General features: G+C 45.2%; 1 protein-coding gene across 1 annotated transcript in view; it reads right to left on the bottom strand.

The window, feature by feature from the left end:
* Positions 1 to 824: 824 nt before the first annotated feature.
* Positions 825 to 19,365, bottom strand: part of ESR1 (estrogen receptor 1) — a 247,513-nt gene continuing 228,972 nt past the window's right edge. Inside the window, exons 7-8 of the mRNA XM_033867852.2 lie at positions 7,874 to 8,057; positions 825 to 3,740 (exon numbers count right to left, since the gene is read on the bottom strand). Of these exons, the coding sequence (XP_033723743.2) occupies positions 3,506 to 3,740; positions 7,874 to 8,057 (419 nt within the window). The 3' untranslated portion in view covers positions 825 to 3,505. The remainder of the gene's footprint in view (positions 3,741 to 7,873; positions 8,058 to 19,365) is intronic.

Genomic DNA, 19,365 nt, shown 5'->3' with positions numbered 1-19,365 from the left:
GTGTTCAGGGAGTTCATCCCGGAGGTGTGCAGTGTCATCTGAATCATCCTCCCAAGACTTGCACCAAAGAGAATCACGGTTGTCTCAGAAGCTATGTTATGACTCTGTTTGTCTTTCCAATAACCAGCTTCCTGAAGCAAATTTGCCTGTGAATATCAGACATTACTGTGGTCCTAGTGATCACTCCCGGTATCCACAGTCCAACTCAGAGTTGGGAAGGGATTTGGAATTGGTTTCATGAACCAGTGGCCTAAATCAATGGCCATTTCAGTGTATAAGGTTTTAATGCAAGAACATCTTAATGGGATCAGAAGTAAATTATCAGTAAGTCCCTTATTTGTTCAGCCCCCAAAAGGCATAGGATATGGCATGGTTAAACATAGTTGTAAGGTTAATAGGGAAATCTAATCAACGACTACACTTCCTTAGGGGCTGGATTTTGCAACCTACGTAGGGTCTTCTCTTTGGATGAACTAGCCTCTCTGATTGTTGCATGACAGCATTGCAGAATCATTACCGCAAGCCTGGAGCTAGGCAATGGCTAAAAGAAACACAGACCACTAGGTATTCCTTGGACTGTACTGCAGATGCCACTAGTTCTTCCCTAAAACTCAAGCTGCCATTATATCTGAATGGCTGTCAGATACAGCTATTTATTTGTGGTTAGCAGGGCACAAGTGAAATACTGAACCCTGGTGCATACCCCAGGCGCCAGTATTGATCTGCTTCAAAATACTTTCAAGACTCTTATTACGATATTTCCCATTCTTCAAATTCCTAAACCCACGTCCCCACCCTGCCCTCACCCACCCACCCCACCCCGATCCACCATGGCTTTCAAACTTTAAATTGTCTCAGAGTGGGGGGGGAAAATACAGCATGTTCCCTACACCCAAGAGTAATGTCAGCGGCAAAGTACCAGCTGTCCATTAGTGGCACTTGAAATAAGAAGAGACTTTAAAAATTACTTGAAACTCCCGGGCTAACATACCAACCATCTGGTGTTCTCTGCCCCATTTCAAACGTAGTAGTAGCTTAACATGAATACAAACATCTCAGATGAATAATGTAAAACCCTTCACTGGATTATTGTTTGGATTTAGCTGGTATTACATCACCTATAGTCCTAGAATTTTTTTTGTTGTTTTTATTTTTTTTAAAAGAAAATCTAAGTATAAACATTAAAAAGAACCCACTGACCCATTCACTACTGTCCAAAAATATTACTACTTATATTTTGGTAAAGCAAAATTAGCTGCCCTGAATAATTTTCCTTTTCAGGCATAATCTCTGCTACATATGATTGTCTATCATTCAGGATCCAACAATAGGCATCTGGATTAGTGCTATTTTGTCTACTGTGGATATAAAAGTTGATATGAAATGTGATCTTCATTTAAATGAATAATCACCAGGCCTTAGGCATCAATGACTACATCACAAGGTAGTAATACAAAAAAAGTAAACATTTTTCCTTGGTTTTGAATGTTAACCCAGTCAAATTAAATCCAGAACAGAATTACTACATTCAGTTGTCTGACAAACAAGCATTGCAATTTCAAAAAAATATATATTATACTATATAAGGTGCTTCTTAAACAAAAACAACAGAAGAATTATGTTCTAAACATTCTTACTGCAGATACTGATACATAAAATTGCCCCCCAATTTAGATGCACTTGTGAAAACAACTGTTTTTTTTTTCTTGGCCCTCCCAGGTTCCCAGTCCTTTGGTGATCACTGATTGGGTCATTGGAAATGGATGAAATCCACTTTTGAAACAGGCATCCCAAGAGAAGCCCTAGAAGTTTGGCTGGGTTGTTGGCTGACGCATTGCCTATCACTGGGGTTTGAGTTAACAGACGATGCGGTCACCAGAGGAAACCAAACTTTCTTTTTAGCTGAAAAGGGGAAATAATCCATAATTGCTTTAGAGAAGCAAAGACCCAGGGAAATCTGCCCTGTGGCTGGAGTAGGCCTCTCTTGTTTAGCCTATAGGTTTAAGGATTCCTATGGCCCAATTCTGGTCTTGCCCTCTGGGCTTATGAAGGTTAATGAAATAGACTCTAGGGAAGTTTGTTTGTTTGTTTTTCCCTCAAGGCCAAACCCTGATTGTTGGATGAGCTCTAAACAACCAAGGGCAGGTGTGGTCTGACCAGGCCCCAGGCAGCCTGAGTACCGAGCTCTCCAGTCCTGGCCCTGTTCCCCCGCCCAGAGTGTGCCTCCAAACTGGGCCATGCGGGGAAATGAGGAAGAGAAGGACTGCCCCATGGACCCCAGGGCAGCCCCGCAGTGCAGTATGGGGTCTGCCAGTAGCACTCCTAAGTGGCTGCAGCCTGCGGCAGGGCCACCCCGAGCCTCACAGTTTTATCCAGTTTCTGCCCTGCTTTCCTCTTTGGTCTCTAGTACCTGCAAGAATCATGCACGTTTACTATTAAGCCCACTGCTCCAGGGCTAAAAGTGTCACCAGGGTGCCTGCTCATTTAAACTGCCCTTGGTCATAGCCTGGGCACTACCCCTAATTCACCTTGTAAGTTACACACCAGGAAGAGCCGAGCAGAGCGCCCTCTGCTGATAAGAGTGAGATCACACCAGAACAGGTCCTGAAGCCCATTTACTGCAAGTTCTGGGGGGGAAGGGCTTTCTTTTATAAAATGGAAAAAAAAACAAAAAACAAGAACTTATCTCTCACAAAGGAACTGGTGTATGTGGAGGTGACTTAACTGGGATCAACTTGCTGTTTTCCATGGGTCCATGGGAAGCAAGAATTGGAACCCATGACCTATACCTAGTGCTCTCAAAAGCTAATGGTAAAGCATTCAGCAAATCTGAAGGTGCAGTGTATTCAGTTGACAAAGTGTTGACAGTTAGGGGCTCTTCCTTCCCTGTGTGCATCTTGTATTCCTATAGGGGAAGTGGGTGCACAGTCACCAGATATTCTGCTACAGCCATGCAACAGAGCAGAAGCTTTAAGGTCTGACTTTACTAAAATGATATGTTACTATAGGAATACAAGAGGATGTTATAATGAACCCTGGACCTAGCTTTCTCCAAGTCAGCAATTAAAGGAGCCACTTTCAATTCTTTCCTGTGGCTTACGCTTCAATAAGATCCATTAAAAAGTGCTTCACATTCACGGAGGTGAAATGTCCACTCTCCAGGCCTTGGGTCACAAGTAGCTAAAGTGCACAGTCATCTGAGCCCAGCTCGTAGACGGAGCTCAGTCATGAAACGCTAAGGGAATCCTCATGCTGAGTAAGGTAGCAAAGGGAGAGAGAGAGAGCTGTTAACAAAGATAGTAGCCCTGGAATAATCCCTTTGGCTGTTCCCAAAAGAAGGTGTGCCACTTAGAACCGAGCAAGCAAATGAATGGCCACCCATATTAGAAAGCCAGCGCTGGGTGCATGCCAGAGTGTGTGCAGGGGCAGAAGTCGGCTAGAGTGATGCACGATGTGGATAAAGTGCGACAGGGATTCTCAGAGCCCTGGGGGAGCCGCGGAGCTCTCAGATTGTGGTGGGGAAATTCTCTGCCTCCCCGGTGATGTAATACGTTTGCAAGGAATGTGATGAAGTTGAGCCGGCGGTGGCCAGCTGGCTCTGGCTCACGTCCTCCGGGGGTGCGCTCCCGAAATTGGCTGGGGCGTGCAGGCGGTGGGCGTCCAGCATCTCCAGCAGCAGGTCATACAGAGGCACCACATTCTTGCACTTCATGCTGTACAGATGCTCCATGCCTTTGTTACTGTGGGCGGGAAGACACAGACAGGACCGCTTTAGACCATCCCCAGATCCAGGACTGCTGAAATGCCGAGGAAGGGCAAGTGAGAAAAACCCCAGCGACACTGATATGCCAACCTTTCTTCCTATTTAAAGAGCCAGTTTAGGATTTACTATGCAGGTAAATTTCTTTCCCTCTATCACAATTACATCTAAAAAGAGAACAGATGAGATAGGCTACCAGGTAGGAAAGAGTTTTTATTTTTTAATTTAATTAATTAATTAAATTTTAAATTGTTATTTTACTTTAGTTTTTATTAATTTTTCTTGGAGTATAGTTGCTTTACAATGCTGTGTTAGTTTCTGCTGTACAGCAAAGTGAATCAGTTACGTATACATATATCCCCTCTTTTTTAGATTTCCAGGAAAGAGCTTTTTAAACGTGCAATAAACCTTTCAAGAAGTTCCCTTGCTTCAAACTATTCAGTTGCTTCCCGTGTAACTCAGAATAAAATCTAAATTTCTGTCCGTGCTATGCAAGGTCCAACTGACACGGCTTGTCCTGCCCCTCTCCCTAACCCACTCCCTTTAACCACCCTAGTTTTCATGCTGGCCCTAAAGAAACAAAGCAAGACTTCCAGGCTCAGGGTATCTGCCCTTGCTGTCCCCCCACCTGCATGAACTTCCCCCAGATCTTCGAATGCCACCTGCTCTGAAAGGCCTTCCACGACCCCAGTGGCATTCGGCTCAAGACCCTGCAGGTTTAGCCGTTGGCTTTCATGTTACTGTTTTTCTCCCAGCACTACGACAACCTGACCTTCTCCTATGAATGTATGTCTTGTATGTATGTTTATTCTTGTTCCATAAGCATGTGCACACACACACACTGCCAACCCACATCCCAACACACACTGCAAGTTCAGTGAGGGGCTGCAATTCGTCCATCCCGTAGGTCTCCAACAGTGGCAAGCACTGGTAAATGCTCAGAAAATATGGGCTGGATGGACCCAGGGAAATGCATGTAAATGGTGCTTCTCCTCTTACCGCTCTTCCCCCGACCCCCAGCCCCGTCCTCCACCAGCTACATCTCTGCTCTGTCCCCACAACACTACCACCAGGAAAAAAAAAAAACAACTATTCTCTAGATTGACATTTCTTTAAAAAGAATCATGGATCATGAGTAGACAGACCAAGAACATCCTAAAAAATATTTGCATTTTCAGTAGGGAAAGTCAGCCCTAGCTGGAGACGCGCCATGGAAACATAGCATCAAAGTGATTCGGGCCATATGACACAACCACCTAAATTACGTTTTCCAGTAGGATTTTGTTTTCTTGTTTTTGTTTTAATTTAAAATGCTGTTCAAGTTGAATGCCCCTGGATCTGACACCGTCTTCCTCTTGCAACCTAATGAATCACATTTACCATCTGATGAAATCTGGTGTTAAATGCTCTGAATAACAACATATGGCTGGGGCCAAGTTTAACACAACAGAGTTCCGTGATTCAGATTGGCTGTAATGAGGCACCATAATATTGTTGTTGGTATGTGGGTGTGTGTGTGTGTGAGAGAGTGAGAGAGAGAAAGCTCAAAGCTTGCAATAGAATAGCAACTTCTCTCCAGCTCGTCCCACAATTCAAACAGGAACTCTCGCCGCCGTGGCCCTCGGCCATGTGTTGCCAGTAAAACTAGCAAGGCCTGTATGTGCAGTGCAAATATACTTGGTATTAACTAATTAGGCTGGCTAATGCTGACAAGCAGTTAATGGATTTGAAAATCCAGCAATTCCTACCAACAAAAGAAAAACCTTCATCTGTGATACATGGTTTCTACGTCAGTGAAATTCCTAGCTTGGAGTAGAGCTAATACATTTTCTTCAAGGGGAAGGTTACTCTCTCGGTCAGGAAATTTGGTAGGGGATTATGTTATTCTGATCTATCCCCCTCTTCCCTATGTGTAATATTCATCAAAAGAAATGGATGGGAAAGGACTGAAAATGTGTACTCCAAATGCAGTCACCTACTCAACTTGGCCAATGTGAGGCCTTCATCTGTGACACAGGGATTCTTGGGGACTCCCTAAGAACAGAGACTGCAGTCACTTTCTCCCCAACTTTGGCAAGTGAAAGCCATCATTTGTGAATTTCAAATTCATAGGAAAAACCTCAGGTAATTTGTTCATTCATTCATTTATTCACTCATTCACTCAGTAATAATGTTGTGAGCATATACGACATGTAAGACTTCATATACGGCACTGTGGGACATACAAAGAACGAAAGATACATTTATTTTCTCAAGAAGCTAACAGTTGGCAAAGTTATCTCCAGAAAAGGAGGCACCTGGGACTTTGATGGGATGAACTTCTTGCCATTTGACTCAGTCTCAAATCTGAAGACCCCTTAAAAATTAATCGAACTCTTTCTAGACACCTTGGCCCTTCCCTCATAGCCACTAAGAAACAGAATCTCTTTTTCATTCCTGGGGTTCTGGTGTAAGCCCAAGGTCATAGAGACTTCATCATGCAGGAGTGTCATCACTTCACCTCACTGTTGTGGCCTTTCTGGAGTAAAGAATCCGATACTTTCTTCATCTCTTCCCTGCAGGCTGGGTTCTGTTCACGGGAATGGTACCCACTAAGCCTCTGGCCAGCCATTTAGAATGGAAACAAGGCCACTTTTACCTTCTGGCACAGAAAGACACTATTTCCTCTGCTATCGTCCTTCTATAGAAAATATTTATTGAGTAGTTACTATGTGCCAAGCCCTATGCTAGGTGGTGCTGGGTACACAGAGTAAGCAAAATGGGTTGTGATAACTGCCTCACAGAGTTTACAGTCTAATGGTGCTGAAAGATAAAAAATGAGCAGTAACAATGAGGAAGGACAGGGTATAAATCTCACCTAGGTGTTAAGGGTCAGGAGATGCTTCCTGCAAGGAGTCACATCTAAGCTATGATAGATTAGCTTACTGTTCAGGAAGATTCACTCTCTGTGCCATGTGTCCATGATCCTTGACTTTGGGCTGTATCATGTGACTTGCTTGGCCAACGGAATGTTCGTGGACATGACTTAACTAAAAGATTAAAATGCACTTCTCCAAACAGACTCACTTTCTTGTGCCTCTGCCATCAATATGAGAACATGTCCCAGCTCTCCTGGGCTACAAGGAGGGCAAGAGGCACATGGGGTAGTCACCTTCAGGCCTGCAGCTAGATGCAGAGTCTCCCAGCTGTGCCCTGCTTCCATCAGCTGACCCGCAGATATGTGCGTGAGCCCAGCGGAGGGAAACAGCTGCGCAGCCCATCTGCAGCCTGCAGCGGAAGTCCCCCTTGACTCAGAGAACAGCTGATTAGGGCTACAGCCCAGACTACCAGGAAGTACTGAAAGTTAAGTAAGGCTAGAGCATAAGAAGGAATATAAGCAAAATAAATGGATTTATACTTTCATCTAAAAGCAATGGGAAGCCATTTCAAGGCTTTAAGTAGGAAAGCAATGTGATAAGATTTGGTATCAGAATGATCACACTGGCTCTACCGTGGAGAATGGATTAGAAAGGCTCTGAGTTGAAGACAGGGAGACAGGTTAGGCAGCTGGGGCAGAAATCCAGGAGGAGATGATGGTGGCTTGGGCGAGGGTAATGGCAACGGGGGTGACAAGAATGGATTGAGAGGGATGGAGGAGTCAACGTTGACCATCCACAAGGTGTTTGGACCCAGAGTCTCTCATTTAGAATTTCCACTTGTTAAGTAAGGAGAGTGCGACACAGGAACAGTAATGGATGTGCGCAGTGCTTTCCGAGGACGAGTGTGCTCGCGGACTTCCCCTGATTGGCTGGGGCCGAGTGAACAACCAGACGGGACCCTCCTCCCCTGAGCTGCACGTGGCACACTCTTCCCCGGCTTAGGATCTTGCGCATGCGCCAAACTGAGCGAAAGTATCATCTCCTCTCTGCAGGCTTCTCTGACACCCGCCCACACCCCAGACTGAGTTACTGCCTCCCTCTGCTATCCTCCCACAGCCTTTATGCTATGTGCCGGGAACCGTCCCGAGTGTGTTATCTGTTCTCAGACGTCAGCCCTTCCTGGGCCAGCCGTAGCATATTGTTGGGGGCTTGACTGCTTTACGTCTCTCCCATGGGAAACCCAAAGACGCCTCACCTCATGTGCCTGATGTGAGAGAGGATGAGGAGGAGCTGGGCCAGACGCCGGTGCTGTTGCTGCAGAGTCAGGCCCGCTTTGGCCATCAGATGGATCAAGGTGTCTGTGATCTTGTCCAGGACACGGTGGATATGGTCCTTCTCTTCCAGAGACTTCAGGGTGCTGGACAGAAATGTGTACACTCCTGAATGTGCAGAGAGAGAGTGAGAGAGAGAAACTCAAAGAGGATGAGGTCCGGGAAGTTGGGCATGTGCGTGGGACGTAAGACTGAGCCAGTGCCCCTCCCCCCACCCCGCCCCCGCCCGGCAACGGGGAAGTTCGGGATCTATTCGGTCCAGGCAACCTTGCAAAATTCCTTAGGAATATACGTGTGTGAGAGCACACGTTTAGGAAACTCATGTGGCCCCCTGTGTGGGAGCCAGTTTCCAGGATTTGTCATCAAGATTCCCTGGAAGGCACTGTTCACCTTGGGGCCATGGTGGTTGACACCAGCCACCTCTCCTCTGACACGCCTGTCACCAATGCTATCCTGTTAACGCTGATGACAGCTCCACGAAGGAGGCATTATTGTTCCTTTTCACATGAAGAAAGCGGAGGGCAGAGAGCTGCATTAACCTGCTGAGCAAACTCGACAGAATGGAGCAGAGTTGAGAACGAGCCAGTGTGCTGACTCCACATCCGGTTTTATAACGGAGACGCTAAGTTAGAGACACGTGACCTCTCGGTGAGGTGCACAGAGAGAGCAAAAGTGATTTGCTAAGTGACTGACAGGCAATTTTTAATTTGCTGTTACAGTTCAGGTCAGCTGTGGGGCCTTCGTACTTTTCATCCTCAGCTGAAAGGTTTATGATGCGAGGGTAGAGAGGACCCCGGGAACTGCTGTATTTCACTGCCAGGCATGGTTTTTTTTTTTTCTTCCCCTCTTGCCTTTTTTCTGGTAATAAATCCTGCTCTCGGGGCCACAGGTAGACTCAAGGCTGAAATTAGACAATCAGGTCACTCTATCCTTTTGGATAATATTAGCCCTGAGATAGACAATCAAAGCTTTTTCTGAGTTTGTATATGGAAGTTGTGGGCGGAAGTTCCTTCCTCTAGGGTGGAGGCACTGGGAGTATGAGAATGTGGGACTTGTAAGCGCCATCTTCCAGGTACGTGGAGCTCCCCCTGCAGAATGGAGCCCAGCGACGACCAGCAGAGGTGACAGTTACGCGGGGGAGGCAGGAGGGGGGAGGGGAGGGAAGGGAGAAATCCTGGTTCCTGTCATAAGGTCCTGGTTCTTACTTTTTTCATTTGACCTTAGAGCTTCCATAATGTCCTTTCTAACACATGAATCCATAAATCCCCTGTTTGCTTAAGATAGTGTTAGTTCGGTTTCTGTCACTTGCAACTGAAAGAATCCTGACTCTTTGACTTAAGTTGTGAGCTCAGCCCAAGGAGCAGAGGAAGGTGAATGATTAAGAGGTGAGAAGTACTGAAAGCAAAAGGAGGGCAGGATGGAGTATTCTTGTCTCGGGACCACAACGATGGCTGTTCTATCAAGTAAACACTGCAGAAATCAGCTCATCCTACCCAAATGCATCATCTCGCAGGGCGCAGATGACGCGGTATTTTTCTCAAGATATACGTCTATTTAGCAACATTTTTTTTTGGTCTTATGAGCCCATTGGCCCACCCATAAGTATATTTCTTCTCCTCCCCTCCCCCCATCCTCACTGGTATTTTCAAGTTAAAGGCCCCCAAGTTTATGAATCCCCGACTTGGTACTTGTAACGCAGTGACGAGTTACTGCTCACACAGCAGCCTGTAGGTCAGGAATGGGGAAAACACCCACACAGAGAAACTTACAGTAAATACAGTTGTAATTGCCTGGAATGGAAAAGGGCTAATATTTAAAACAAATATAACAACAGCAGAACCAGAATGGTCGGGCTCTGGGCTTACAGGCAGTAGAATAGAATAATGTAGTTTTGATACCCGGAGGCACTCTGATACAGAGGAAATTGAGCACAGAATGAGTAAGCAGCGGACAGGCAGTGGGATAAGAAAGAAATTGCTGGATTACTTATGTTCCACGTGGGCTTCTGATAAAGACTGTGTCCACTAGAAAAATGGGCAAATGTCTAGTGGCCTTGGTGTTGGCCAGGAGGTAACGGATGGCAAGGGAGGTGTATGCCAGTGGGCTGGGGGGGTCAGGGGCGGCCTCTCCAGAGCCCCACGGCCATGCCACTCCCTGCCCTCACGTCATCACACACATTCTAGCCTTGCGTCTCTCAGAGGCCCTGCGTCTGGCTGGATGTCCTGGGAACCTGCCCAGGCCACAGAACTGAGTTAATCCAACTTGGATGTTGTGTTTTCTACCAAATTCCTTTTTTGTTACCACCCAGGATGCTGGCCTCGTTCATCAATAATCCCATTCTTGTCCATGGAAACCACAGAACCAAGGAGCTTCCACGTCCCCGCGTGGGAAGGTGACGCTCAGCGGCACCTACGTGTGTGCACAGGGTGAGGGCACCCTGTGCAGAATCACGGGCGTCCTGAGGGCCCGCGTTGCATTCTGCCCTCTCCTGTGGAGGTAAGAGCCTTGGCACTCAGGCTCTGGGGAGTGTGGTTTTCCCTTGTGCCGCTGGTTCCCCATCCTCTCGTGGGCTCCCCCCTCCCGCATGCTCTCATTGAGAACCTACTGTGTGCGGACGGTGTGTCATGAGATAGGGATTCCAAGCCTTATTTTCTTTTAAGCATTAATGTCTTAAGAGCAGCTATTGCCTGTGGAGGAAGGATTGTCTTCACACTGTCTCTCGGGATGCAAGCCACTCTCAGAACAAGCCTGTTTTTCTAGTCCTGTTTTGGCACCGACACAGCTTATCATCTCATCCTTGCGAGATGCTTCCTAGCCGTGCAAATATACTTCGAAATAAATATACAGTCCTGTAGAAATGCCAATAATTGACAACTGCAGCCATCTTCCTTTGGGGCTTTTCTGGCAAAACATGTGGTCCGTGTTTGCTGCCTTTTGCCCCTAAGGGGCCGGTGGAGAGAAACAACAGAAATCCGAATTCCCAGAATGCTTCAGGTGCTCTGGCAAAAGCCAAACAGTGTTCCCGGTAATTTCCATATCCCAGGTGGTCCCTGCCACCCTGGACAGCTGCGCCAGTGTTCCCAGCAGCACGGAGCCAGTGATCAGACAGTGCGAGCCTTCAGAAAGAGTCTTACAACAAGGCAGGCTTTTGCAACTCCCCAGGCTGCTCCAAATCCCAAAGATGGAAAAAAACAATCTGTATGTCATTATCCAGTCTTGAAGTGCTGTTGGCAGATCTGAGCCTCTACATATTCTGAATCTTGCAGCCAACATTGGGAGCTTTTAGGAAGAGCCTATGGAGAAAGCGGGTGGCAGAAAAGAACGGGGAACGGGACTGCATGGGCCCCCCATAGACGTGAGATGTCAGCCTCTCTCCCTCTCTGGCTCTCAGTGACCGTTGCCCTTGCTCTCTCCCTCCTTCTCTTTCTCTGCTTGGACACTCTCTTCCTTCTTTCCTCCTTTTTGCTCCATCCCACAGGAACACGCTTACTACCCCTCATCACTTCTCCAGATGATGGAGTCTTCTGGAGGCTGGAAGAATGCAGATATGGACACGGTAGTGCATGTGTGCATGTGACTGTGTCCAGAGGAAACAGTAGCACAGCCCAGGGTCCTGCTCGCCCGGCCACTGAGCTCCACTGAGGGGCACACCTCACTGCTCCCGGAGAAGTGGGGAAGGCTGAGGCTCACCAGATGCTTGAGGACAAAGTTTCAAGTAAGGCCATTTTCTTTTTTGTCTTTTCCAGAAGGAAGAATGTGACAACGGACCCTGGGACAGTCATTCCATCTATAGCAGCTTGACCAGAAAAGCAGAGGGAATGACTCAAAGGAAAAAGAGAGTGAAGAAAACTCCTCAAACCCACGGCTGTAAGTGGTCTAGGCCAGAAAGCTGCCGCTCAGCTGGAGTAAAAAAGAGCTGCTTTCTGGATCTGGCTCACGGACGACCTGGGGATTCATCAGCAGGTCAGCCTGGAAGGTGGGCCGCTGGGAATGGCTTCCACAGCCAGACGGTGTGCGCTCATAACTGCCTTCAAGGCTGAGTTTCATGAGCACTGCGTCCGTTTTAGCCTTCACCTCTGACTGCGGCTTCTCCTCCTGGGGTTGCTGGTCCTGGTGGGGTGTTGGACAGCTCGTGGCCGCTGAAGCCACTTAGTGGGAAGGGCTGAGCTGGATGTCCTACAATGCGCGGGACAGTCCCAAACAATGAAGGATTTTTTTTTTTTTTTGCGGTACGCGGGCCTCTCACTGTTGTGGCCTCTCCTGTTGCAGAGCACAGGCTCCGGACGCGCAGGCTCAGCGGCCATGGCTCACGGGCCCAGCCGCTCCGCGGCATGTGGGATCTTCCTGGACCGGGGCACGAACCCGTGTCCCCTGCATCGGCAGGCGGATTCTCAACCACTGCGCCACCAGGGAAGCCCAGGAGCCTTCTTTTTGTTAATTATGTCTGTAATATATTAAGAAACAGCCAGGATTCTGATTTTCCTATTCTTCAGTCAATTACTACCTTTCTGAGGTCAAGAAGACAGTCTGAAGAGACACGTGATGGAAAACGTGCAGCGCATCTAATACGAAGGGGTTTGTTCACAAGGTTCCACGCGGAACTCCTAGTGCAGGTGAGCTAGCCTGGTCTCAGGAGGCCTTGAGGGTTTCACTTTTTTCCCAGAAAAGGCAGGTTAAAACATTCTGGCTGAGTTTGTTTCCCTGCATCTCACCTTTTCTCACCTGGCATTTCAAAGACAACGGAGCAACAGTGCAGAGCAGGGAGTGGCTCTTTACACAGGTTGGGGCAGATTTATTTTCCAAAAATGATCACAACAGTATCTCCCATCCGACATGTGTCTCTATGACGTGATCTTGGCAGACCTGTCATGGAGATGTGCGGGTTATGGCCCTCCCTTGAGTCTGGGTGGACCCATAACTTGCTTGCAATCAAAATAATGGAATAGAAGTGACACCACCTGGCTTCTAAGGTATGACATGCCTGTCATACAAGGCATAGAGCTTCTGCCTGTCATCTGGGACACTTGCTTCTGGAGCCCTCACCGCCTTGTAAGGGGTACAGTGCAACAGGTAGTGAAGAAGCCAAGGCCACAGATAAGCATCCCAGTGGACAGCTCCAGCTGATGTCCCAGCCAACAGCCAGCATCAATCGTCGGCGTGGGAATAAAGTCCTTTAAGATGTCTCTGGCCCACGACTATCAAATTACTCCCAGTGGATGACCCTCATCTGCGGTCCCAGACATGGTGGAGAAGAAACAGTCCATGCCCTCTGTGCTCTATCCAAATCCGTGATTAATAGAATCCAAACCTTTTTTTTCTTCTTTTGGCCATTAAGTTTTGGGGTAACTTATTACACAGCAGCAGTACAGAAAGCACACCTGGATATCTGCGCCAGACATTCAGGGAGGAAATGACCCAGAACCAGCAAGTTGGAGACCAGACTCCTGATGCGGAACATCATGAGATGAAACAGCATTTGAATACTTCCTGCTCCACGTTATAAATCCTACTGTGTCTCAATGCCTTGGCCCAGCCCTGACCTTCACTCTTGTCAGTATAACGGTCAGGGCTCAAGCTCATCCTATCAGACCCTGTACACAGTTAACAATTTTCATAGGAGGCCTTTATCCCTAACAACTGCCCAGCTGATTATCAAAATATATGGATCTTCCCTTAACGGGCAACCTCAAATATCTGCACCCTACTTTCTTATCAGAGAATAAAACACTCAAGTTCTGGGCTTCCCTGGTGGCGCAGTGGTTGAGAGTCCGCCTGCCGATGCAGGGGACACGGGTTCGTGCCCCGGTCCGGGAAGATCCCACATGCCGCGGAGCGGCTGGGCCCGTGAGCCATGGCTGCTGAGCCTGTGTGTCCGGAGCCTGTGCTCCGCAACGGGAGAGGCCACAACAGTGAGAGGCCCGCGTACTGCAAAAACAAAACCAAAAACAAAACAAAACAAAAAAAACACTCGAATTCTCAGTTGCATAATCTTTATCGAGTGCTGGTTGTGAGAAATAGTCCTTGTCGAGATGTGCCTAAAGGAGAGATTTTATGTGGAACAACTAGTCTATTTTATTTTATTTTTATTAAAAGCCAGTGGAGCTTATAATAGAATGTGTTCCCTTTGCTTTGGCCCAGCAAAGGAAACTGAGAGCCAAATTTGTGGCCCACTCCTAGCAACCATACAGATGGACTACTGTGTGCTAATCTGACTCCTGAATTTATTATTTTCTTCACATTATTTTCCTTTTTTTCAGATTGGGTTAATTACTGCCTTACTCCCTTTGCATCACATGAAATTTAGTAAGCCATTTCTAATCCTCTGTGGAATAGGCAATGTATAAACAAAATAATGAACCGGACGCCCCTCCCTCCTCTGCCTAGTTAATAAACTGAGTTAGTGTGAATACAGATGTTTATAAAACATCCTTAAACGTTCATCTGAATTAACTGCGAAGCCAGAAAAAATGACATACGACCTAAGAATATATAGTTGGTTGAATGCACATGTTCACATCATCCTGAGCTGAACAGCACTATTTAAAAACCCTGTGATGAGCAACGCTGGCCACTGTGAAGTGACACCTTCTTGTGTGACTGTAAAGTCCACCCCTTCTTGGTGCTGGTTTGCATGTTTATCTCCAGAACCACAAAGATTCATATACACTTTTCCCCCCTTTTTCCTACATAGAAAATCAAAATGGCAAAATGGCTGATAGTCTCGCTGATTATTTTGAAAAAGATAATTAGTGTCCAAAATGACTATTTCAGAAAGATAAGTGGACATGCAGATGATACCTATTCTTTAGACGTATCAGTTCCATCATTTCAAGTGAGCTCTACAGTAGATAAAAATTGTGGTGAAAAAGTATCACATGACTGTGACAGGCTTATCTCATTTCTCCTTAATAGAGTCTTGGGAAAGGACGTATTACATTGCAAAAAGGAGACACAGAATTCCAGAATTATGGATTTAAGTTCAGTGTTTTTCAAACCATTCTGAGAATCAAAATCCTTTTAAAAGAGTGAACTTCATGTGAAACATTCACATAGTTTATAAACTGAAAGAAGTCAAACTTCTCTGATTAAAGTGGGAGAAAGGGAGAGGGGGAGACTGGAGCCTGCTCACTCAGCCCCCCCTCCTCAGCCTCATGTCCCCATCCTCTGGTGACCAGAGGCACCTTCTGAAACATGAGGCTCTAGCAGAAGATTTCAAAAGCACTGATCTCGGGACGATGCAAAGTCAAGCCACAGACTGGGAGAAAATATTTGCAAAAGACACCTTTGCTAAAGAACTCTTAGCAAAATATTCAAAGAACTTGAAACTCAACAAAAAGAAAACCAACAACCCGATTAAAAAATGGGCAAAAGACCTGACACCTCACCGAAGAAGATATAGAAATGGAAAATAAGTATATGAAAAGATGCTTCACATCATATGTCAGTAGAGAACTGAAAACTGGAACAACAATGAGATACTGCTACACGTCTATTAAAATGGCCGAAATCTAAAACACTGACATCAGCAAATGCTGGCAAGGATGTGGAGCAACAGGAACTCTCACTCATTGCCGGTAGAAATGAAAAATGGTGTAGCCACTTTGGAAGACAGTTCGGCAGACTTTTACAAAACTAAACATACCCTTTCTATATAAGCCAGCAATCATGCTCCTTGGTATTTACCCAAATGAGTTGAACATTTATGTCCACACAAAAACCTGCACATGGATACTTATAGCACCATTAATCATAATTGCCAAAACTTGGAGGCAAGATGTCCTATAGTAGGTGAATGGATAAACTCTGGTACCTCCAGACAATGGAATATTATTCAGTGCTAGGAAGAAATGACGCCACAACTTCTGAAGCCCGCATGCTGCAACTACTGACGCCAGCGCACCGAGAGCCTGTGCTCCACAACAAGAGAAGCCACCGCAATGAGAAGCCCATGCACTGCCACAAAGGGTAGGCCCCACTCACCACAACTAGAGAAAGCCCGCTCACAGCAACGAAGACCCAATGCAGCCAAAAAAAAAAGGAAAAAAGAAACGAGCTATCAAGCCATCAGAAGACATGGAAAAATCTTAAATTCATATTACTGACTGAAAGGAGCCAATCTGAAAAGACTACATAATATATGTTTCCAACTACATGACATTCTAGAAAAGACAAAACTAAGAAGACAGTAAAAAAAAATACCAGTGGTTTTCAGGGGTTAGGGAAATGGGTGGGTTGAATAGTCAGACCACAAAGGATTTTTAGGGCAGAATGTCCTAAATAACATACAGAGTGGAAACTCCTCTGTACATACTATACTGATGGATACATGTCATTTCATAGTTTTTAAAACCCATAGAATGTACAACATCAAGAGTGACCCTTAATGTAAACTATAAACTTTAGGTGATAAAGATATCTAAACGTTAAGTTCATCGATTCTAACAAATATACCTCTCTGGTGTGGGATTTTGATAATGAGGGAGACTGGGGGTGGCGTGGAGGGGGGCAGGTTACATGGAAAATCTCTGTACCTTTCCCTCAGCTTTGCTATGAACCTAAAACTGCTCTAAAAAATAAATTCTACATATAAATAAACAATTTTGTTAATTTTTAAAATTGAAGGCTAGTTGATTTACAATGTTGTGCCGATCTCTGCTGTGCAGCAAAGTGACTCAGTTATACATATAGACATTCTTTAAGTAAATAATTTTTAATGTGAAAAGGCCCCCTACTGATCCAGCCATTAATTTACTTGTTGGGAAACAGAGGCTCAGAGAGGTTAAGGAACTGGGGCTATTGGATGCTACTGCTGGGAGGGTCTTCAGACAGAACAGCAAGGCTGGACTTGCCTGAGGTCACCCTGTGGGTAAATAAAGGGCAGAGTTGGAACGAGCACCCAAATACCCCTCACTCCCGGCAGTACTGAAAGGCTACACAAAGAATTTCCTAACTTCAAGGTTTGTGAGAAACTAGAAATGACCGCCAATAACCTCGCCTCCAGAGATATTTCAGAAAACTAATAATTTTCCTGGAATGATTTAGGAGCACTCCAGATTTTCCAAACAAGGTGCAAGATGGTGTGGAGAAGAGGTGCTGGTGGACCCAGGCACCTTCTAAGAGTCTCTTTAATTAAGAACATTTACCAAAACGTTAACAATGATTACTTTTGTGCAGTGAAATTATGATGACTTGGGAGATATTTTTCTTGGTGGCTTTTCTGTATTTTCCAAGTTCTCTGCCTCAGGCATGTATGCCTTTCGTAATCTGGTAGAAGAAAATGCTATTGAAAATACAAAATCACAGTGCCTTTCATTTCTATTATTTCACAAGCTTTGTCAATGCCTGGACTGATGAGAGGGAAACAGAGCTGGTGATGGATATTCCAAGGACTAAGGAGCTTGCTGTAGGGATATTACTTATTACTATTTTCATAATATTGCTATCATCCCTAAGCCTGTTCGCATTTCTGAAACTCTTCAAGGTTTGCCATTTCGGCAGAAAAGGGAACTAACAAATTTGTTACTAAAGCTTCGGAGAAAATTTTTCTTAGTTGGAAATACCTGCGACATGTCATCAGTAACCTGAGCTACTTATCTAAGTACAGAAAAGATCAGCTTTGTCCCACGAGGACTGGCAAGTTGGAACGCAAAGGAAGCAGAGCATTAAGGTCTTACTAGAAGGTGCTGAGTGCTTGGCTTTCACTGAACGCGAAGGTTATATTATCTCACTCAGAGTAACAGCCGCTCTACCAAAAGTAAGGGCTTCACCATCAAGATGAAAAAGGAAAGGTCGTGTCAGTCACACAAAGTCCCAGAACCCAGAGCAAATGAAATCTTTGGAGGAGGCAGGTTGTCCTTCCCGAGATGAGTTTTTAAAGGGAGGTTCACTTACAGCCATTCAACCTCTTGTCTTTCTTTTTATAAATATCCCTCAGTAAAAACAGTGGCAAAGGGACCAAAGGCAGAGGGTAAGATACTAAATGCCAACCCTCTGTGCATCCTGACTGCTTAGAATAAGAGCAGTTCACCAGCACAGTGTCTGTGTAAGTCATAAAATTTAAAAATGACATAATAAGCGCCTATATAGATAATAGGTAATAAAATAAACAACATTCTCTGAAGCGATAATTTGCTTCCAAAGGAGTGAGCTTGGGGATGTTTGTAATATGATGTTTATAACATGTCCTGTGTAGAAATTCCTGCCTGGGAATTTCACAGCTGAGGGCAGTAGCTGGGCTGCAGGGAGCTGTCTGCATCGCTGCCTCTGAGGCGGATGCACCCACGTCTGTCTTCCACATGCATGAAAAGGTTACATTTATGCAAAAGTGTAATTTGATAAAGTTTTCTGGGGCAGTAGGCAATATGTATCAAGAGACAATGATACTTACGCTCTTTCACCCAGCAAATCCACTTCGCGAAACATTATCCAAAGTAATGATCGCAAGCAGGCAAAAGACAATTATAAGAACGCAAAAGAAGCGTTGTTTATAATAACAAAAGCGAGAAGTCACTTGTGTTTAACGATATCAGATTCGTTAAATAAATGATCTTATATCTTCATGAATGATTATAGCAGCCATTTAAAGTCTTATTTTTGTTAATTTATTTATTTTTATTTTTTATTTTTGGCCGTGCGGCTTGCGGGATCCTAGCTCCCCGACCAGTGATTGAAACTGCACCCTTGGCAGTGAAAGCTCAGAGTCCTAACCACAGGACAGCCAGGGAATTCCCTAAAATCTTATTTTTAAAGAGAGTACATGTGTATGATCCTAATTAACATGGGTAAACCTAAAGATGAATATATATACACACAGTACGAAAAGAAAACAGTTTTGAACACAAATTAAGTGTTAGTCTAAAGTAGGCACTGTATTGTAAAAGTTAACCTGTATTAACAGGTAGGCACTATTAAGCTCGGTCCATTTCACGGACCAGGGAATAGGAGCCCAAAGCGTTTAAGTAACTTGTCCAAAGTCATACTACTAAATAGCAGAAAGGGGATTTGAACTTGGAACTAGAGTCCCTTGCTCTTAACCCTTATCCTCTATTGCAGTAAGAGCCATCAGAACGTCCACATGGTTGGTTAACCTCACGTGGTTATTTCCTTAATTATACATTTTGTTATTCTAAAATTATCTAAATTTAACATATTTTTTGTAATCATAATTTCATTTTTAAAAAGAACAGTTCTGAAGTCAGAAAGAGAAAAACATATACCGTATTCTAACGCATATATATGGAATCTAAAAAAAAAAGGTACTGATGATTCTAGTTGCAGGGCAGGAATAAAGAGATAGACATAGAGAATGGACTTGAGGACACGGGGTGGGAGGGGGAAACTGGGGCGAAGTGAGAGTAGCATCGACATATATACGCTACCAAAGGTAAAACAGATAGCTAGTGGGAAGCAGCCACAT

This window comes from Tursiops truncatus, chromosome 12, assembly GCF_011762595.2.
Source record: "Tursiops truncatus isolate mTurTru1 chromosome 12, mTurTru1.mat.Y, whole genome shotgun sequence".
In the NCBI taxonomy this organism is placed as follows: Eukaryota; Metazoa; Chordata; class Mammalia; order Artiodactyla; family Delphinidae; genus Tursiops; species Tursiops truncatus.
Note: the sequence above shows the minus strand (reverse complement) of the source record. Positions and strands in the feature narration are given on the sequence as shown.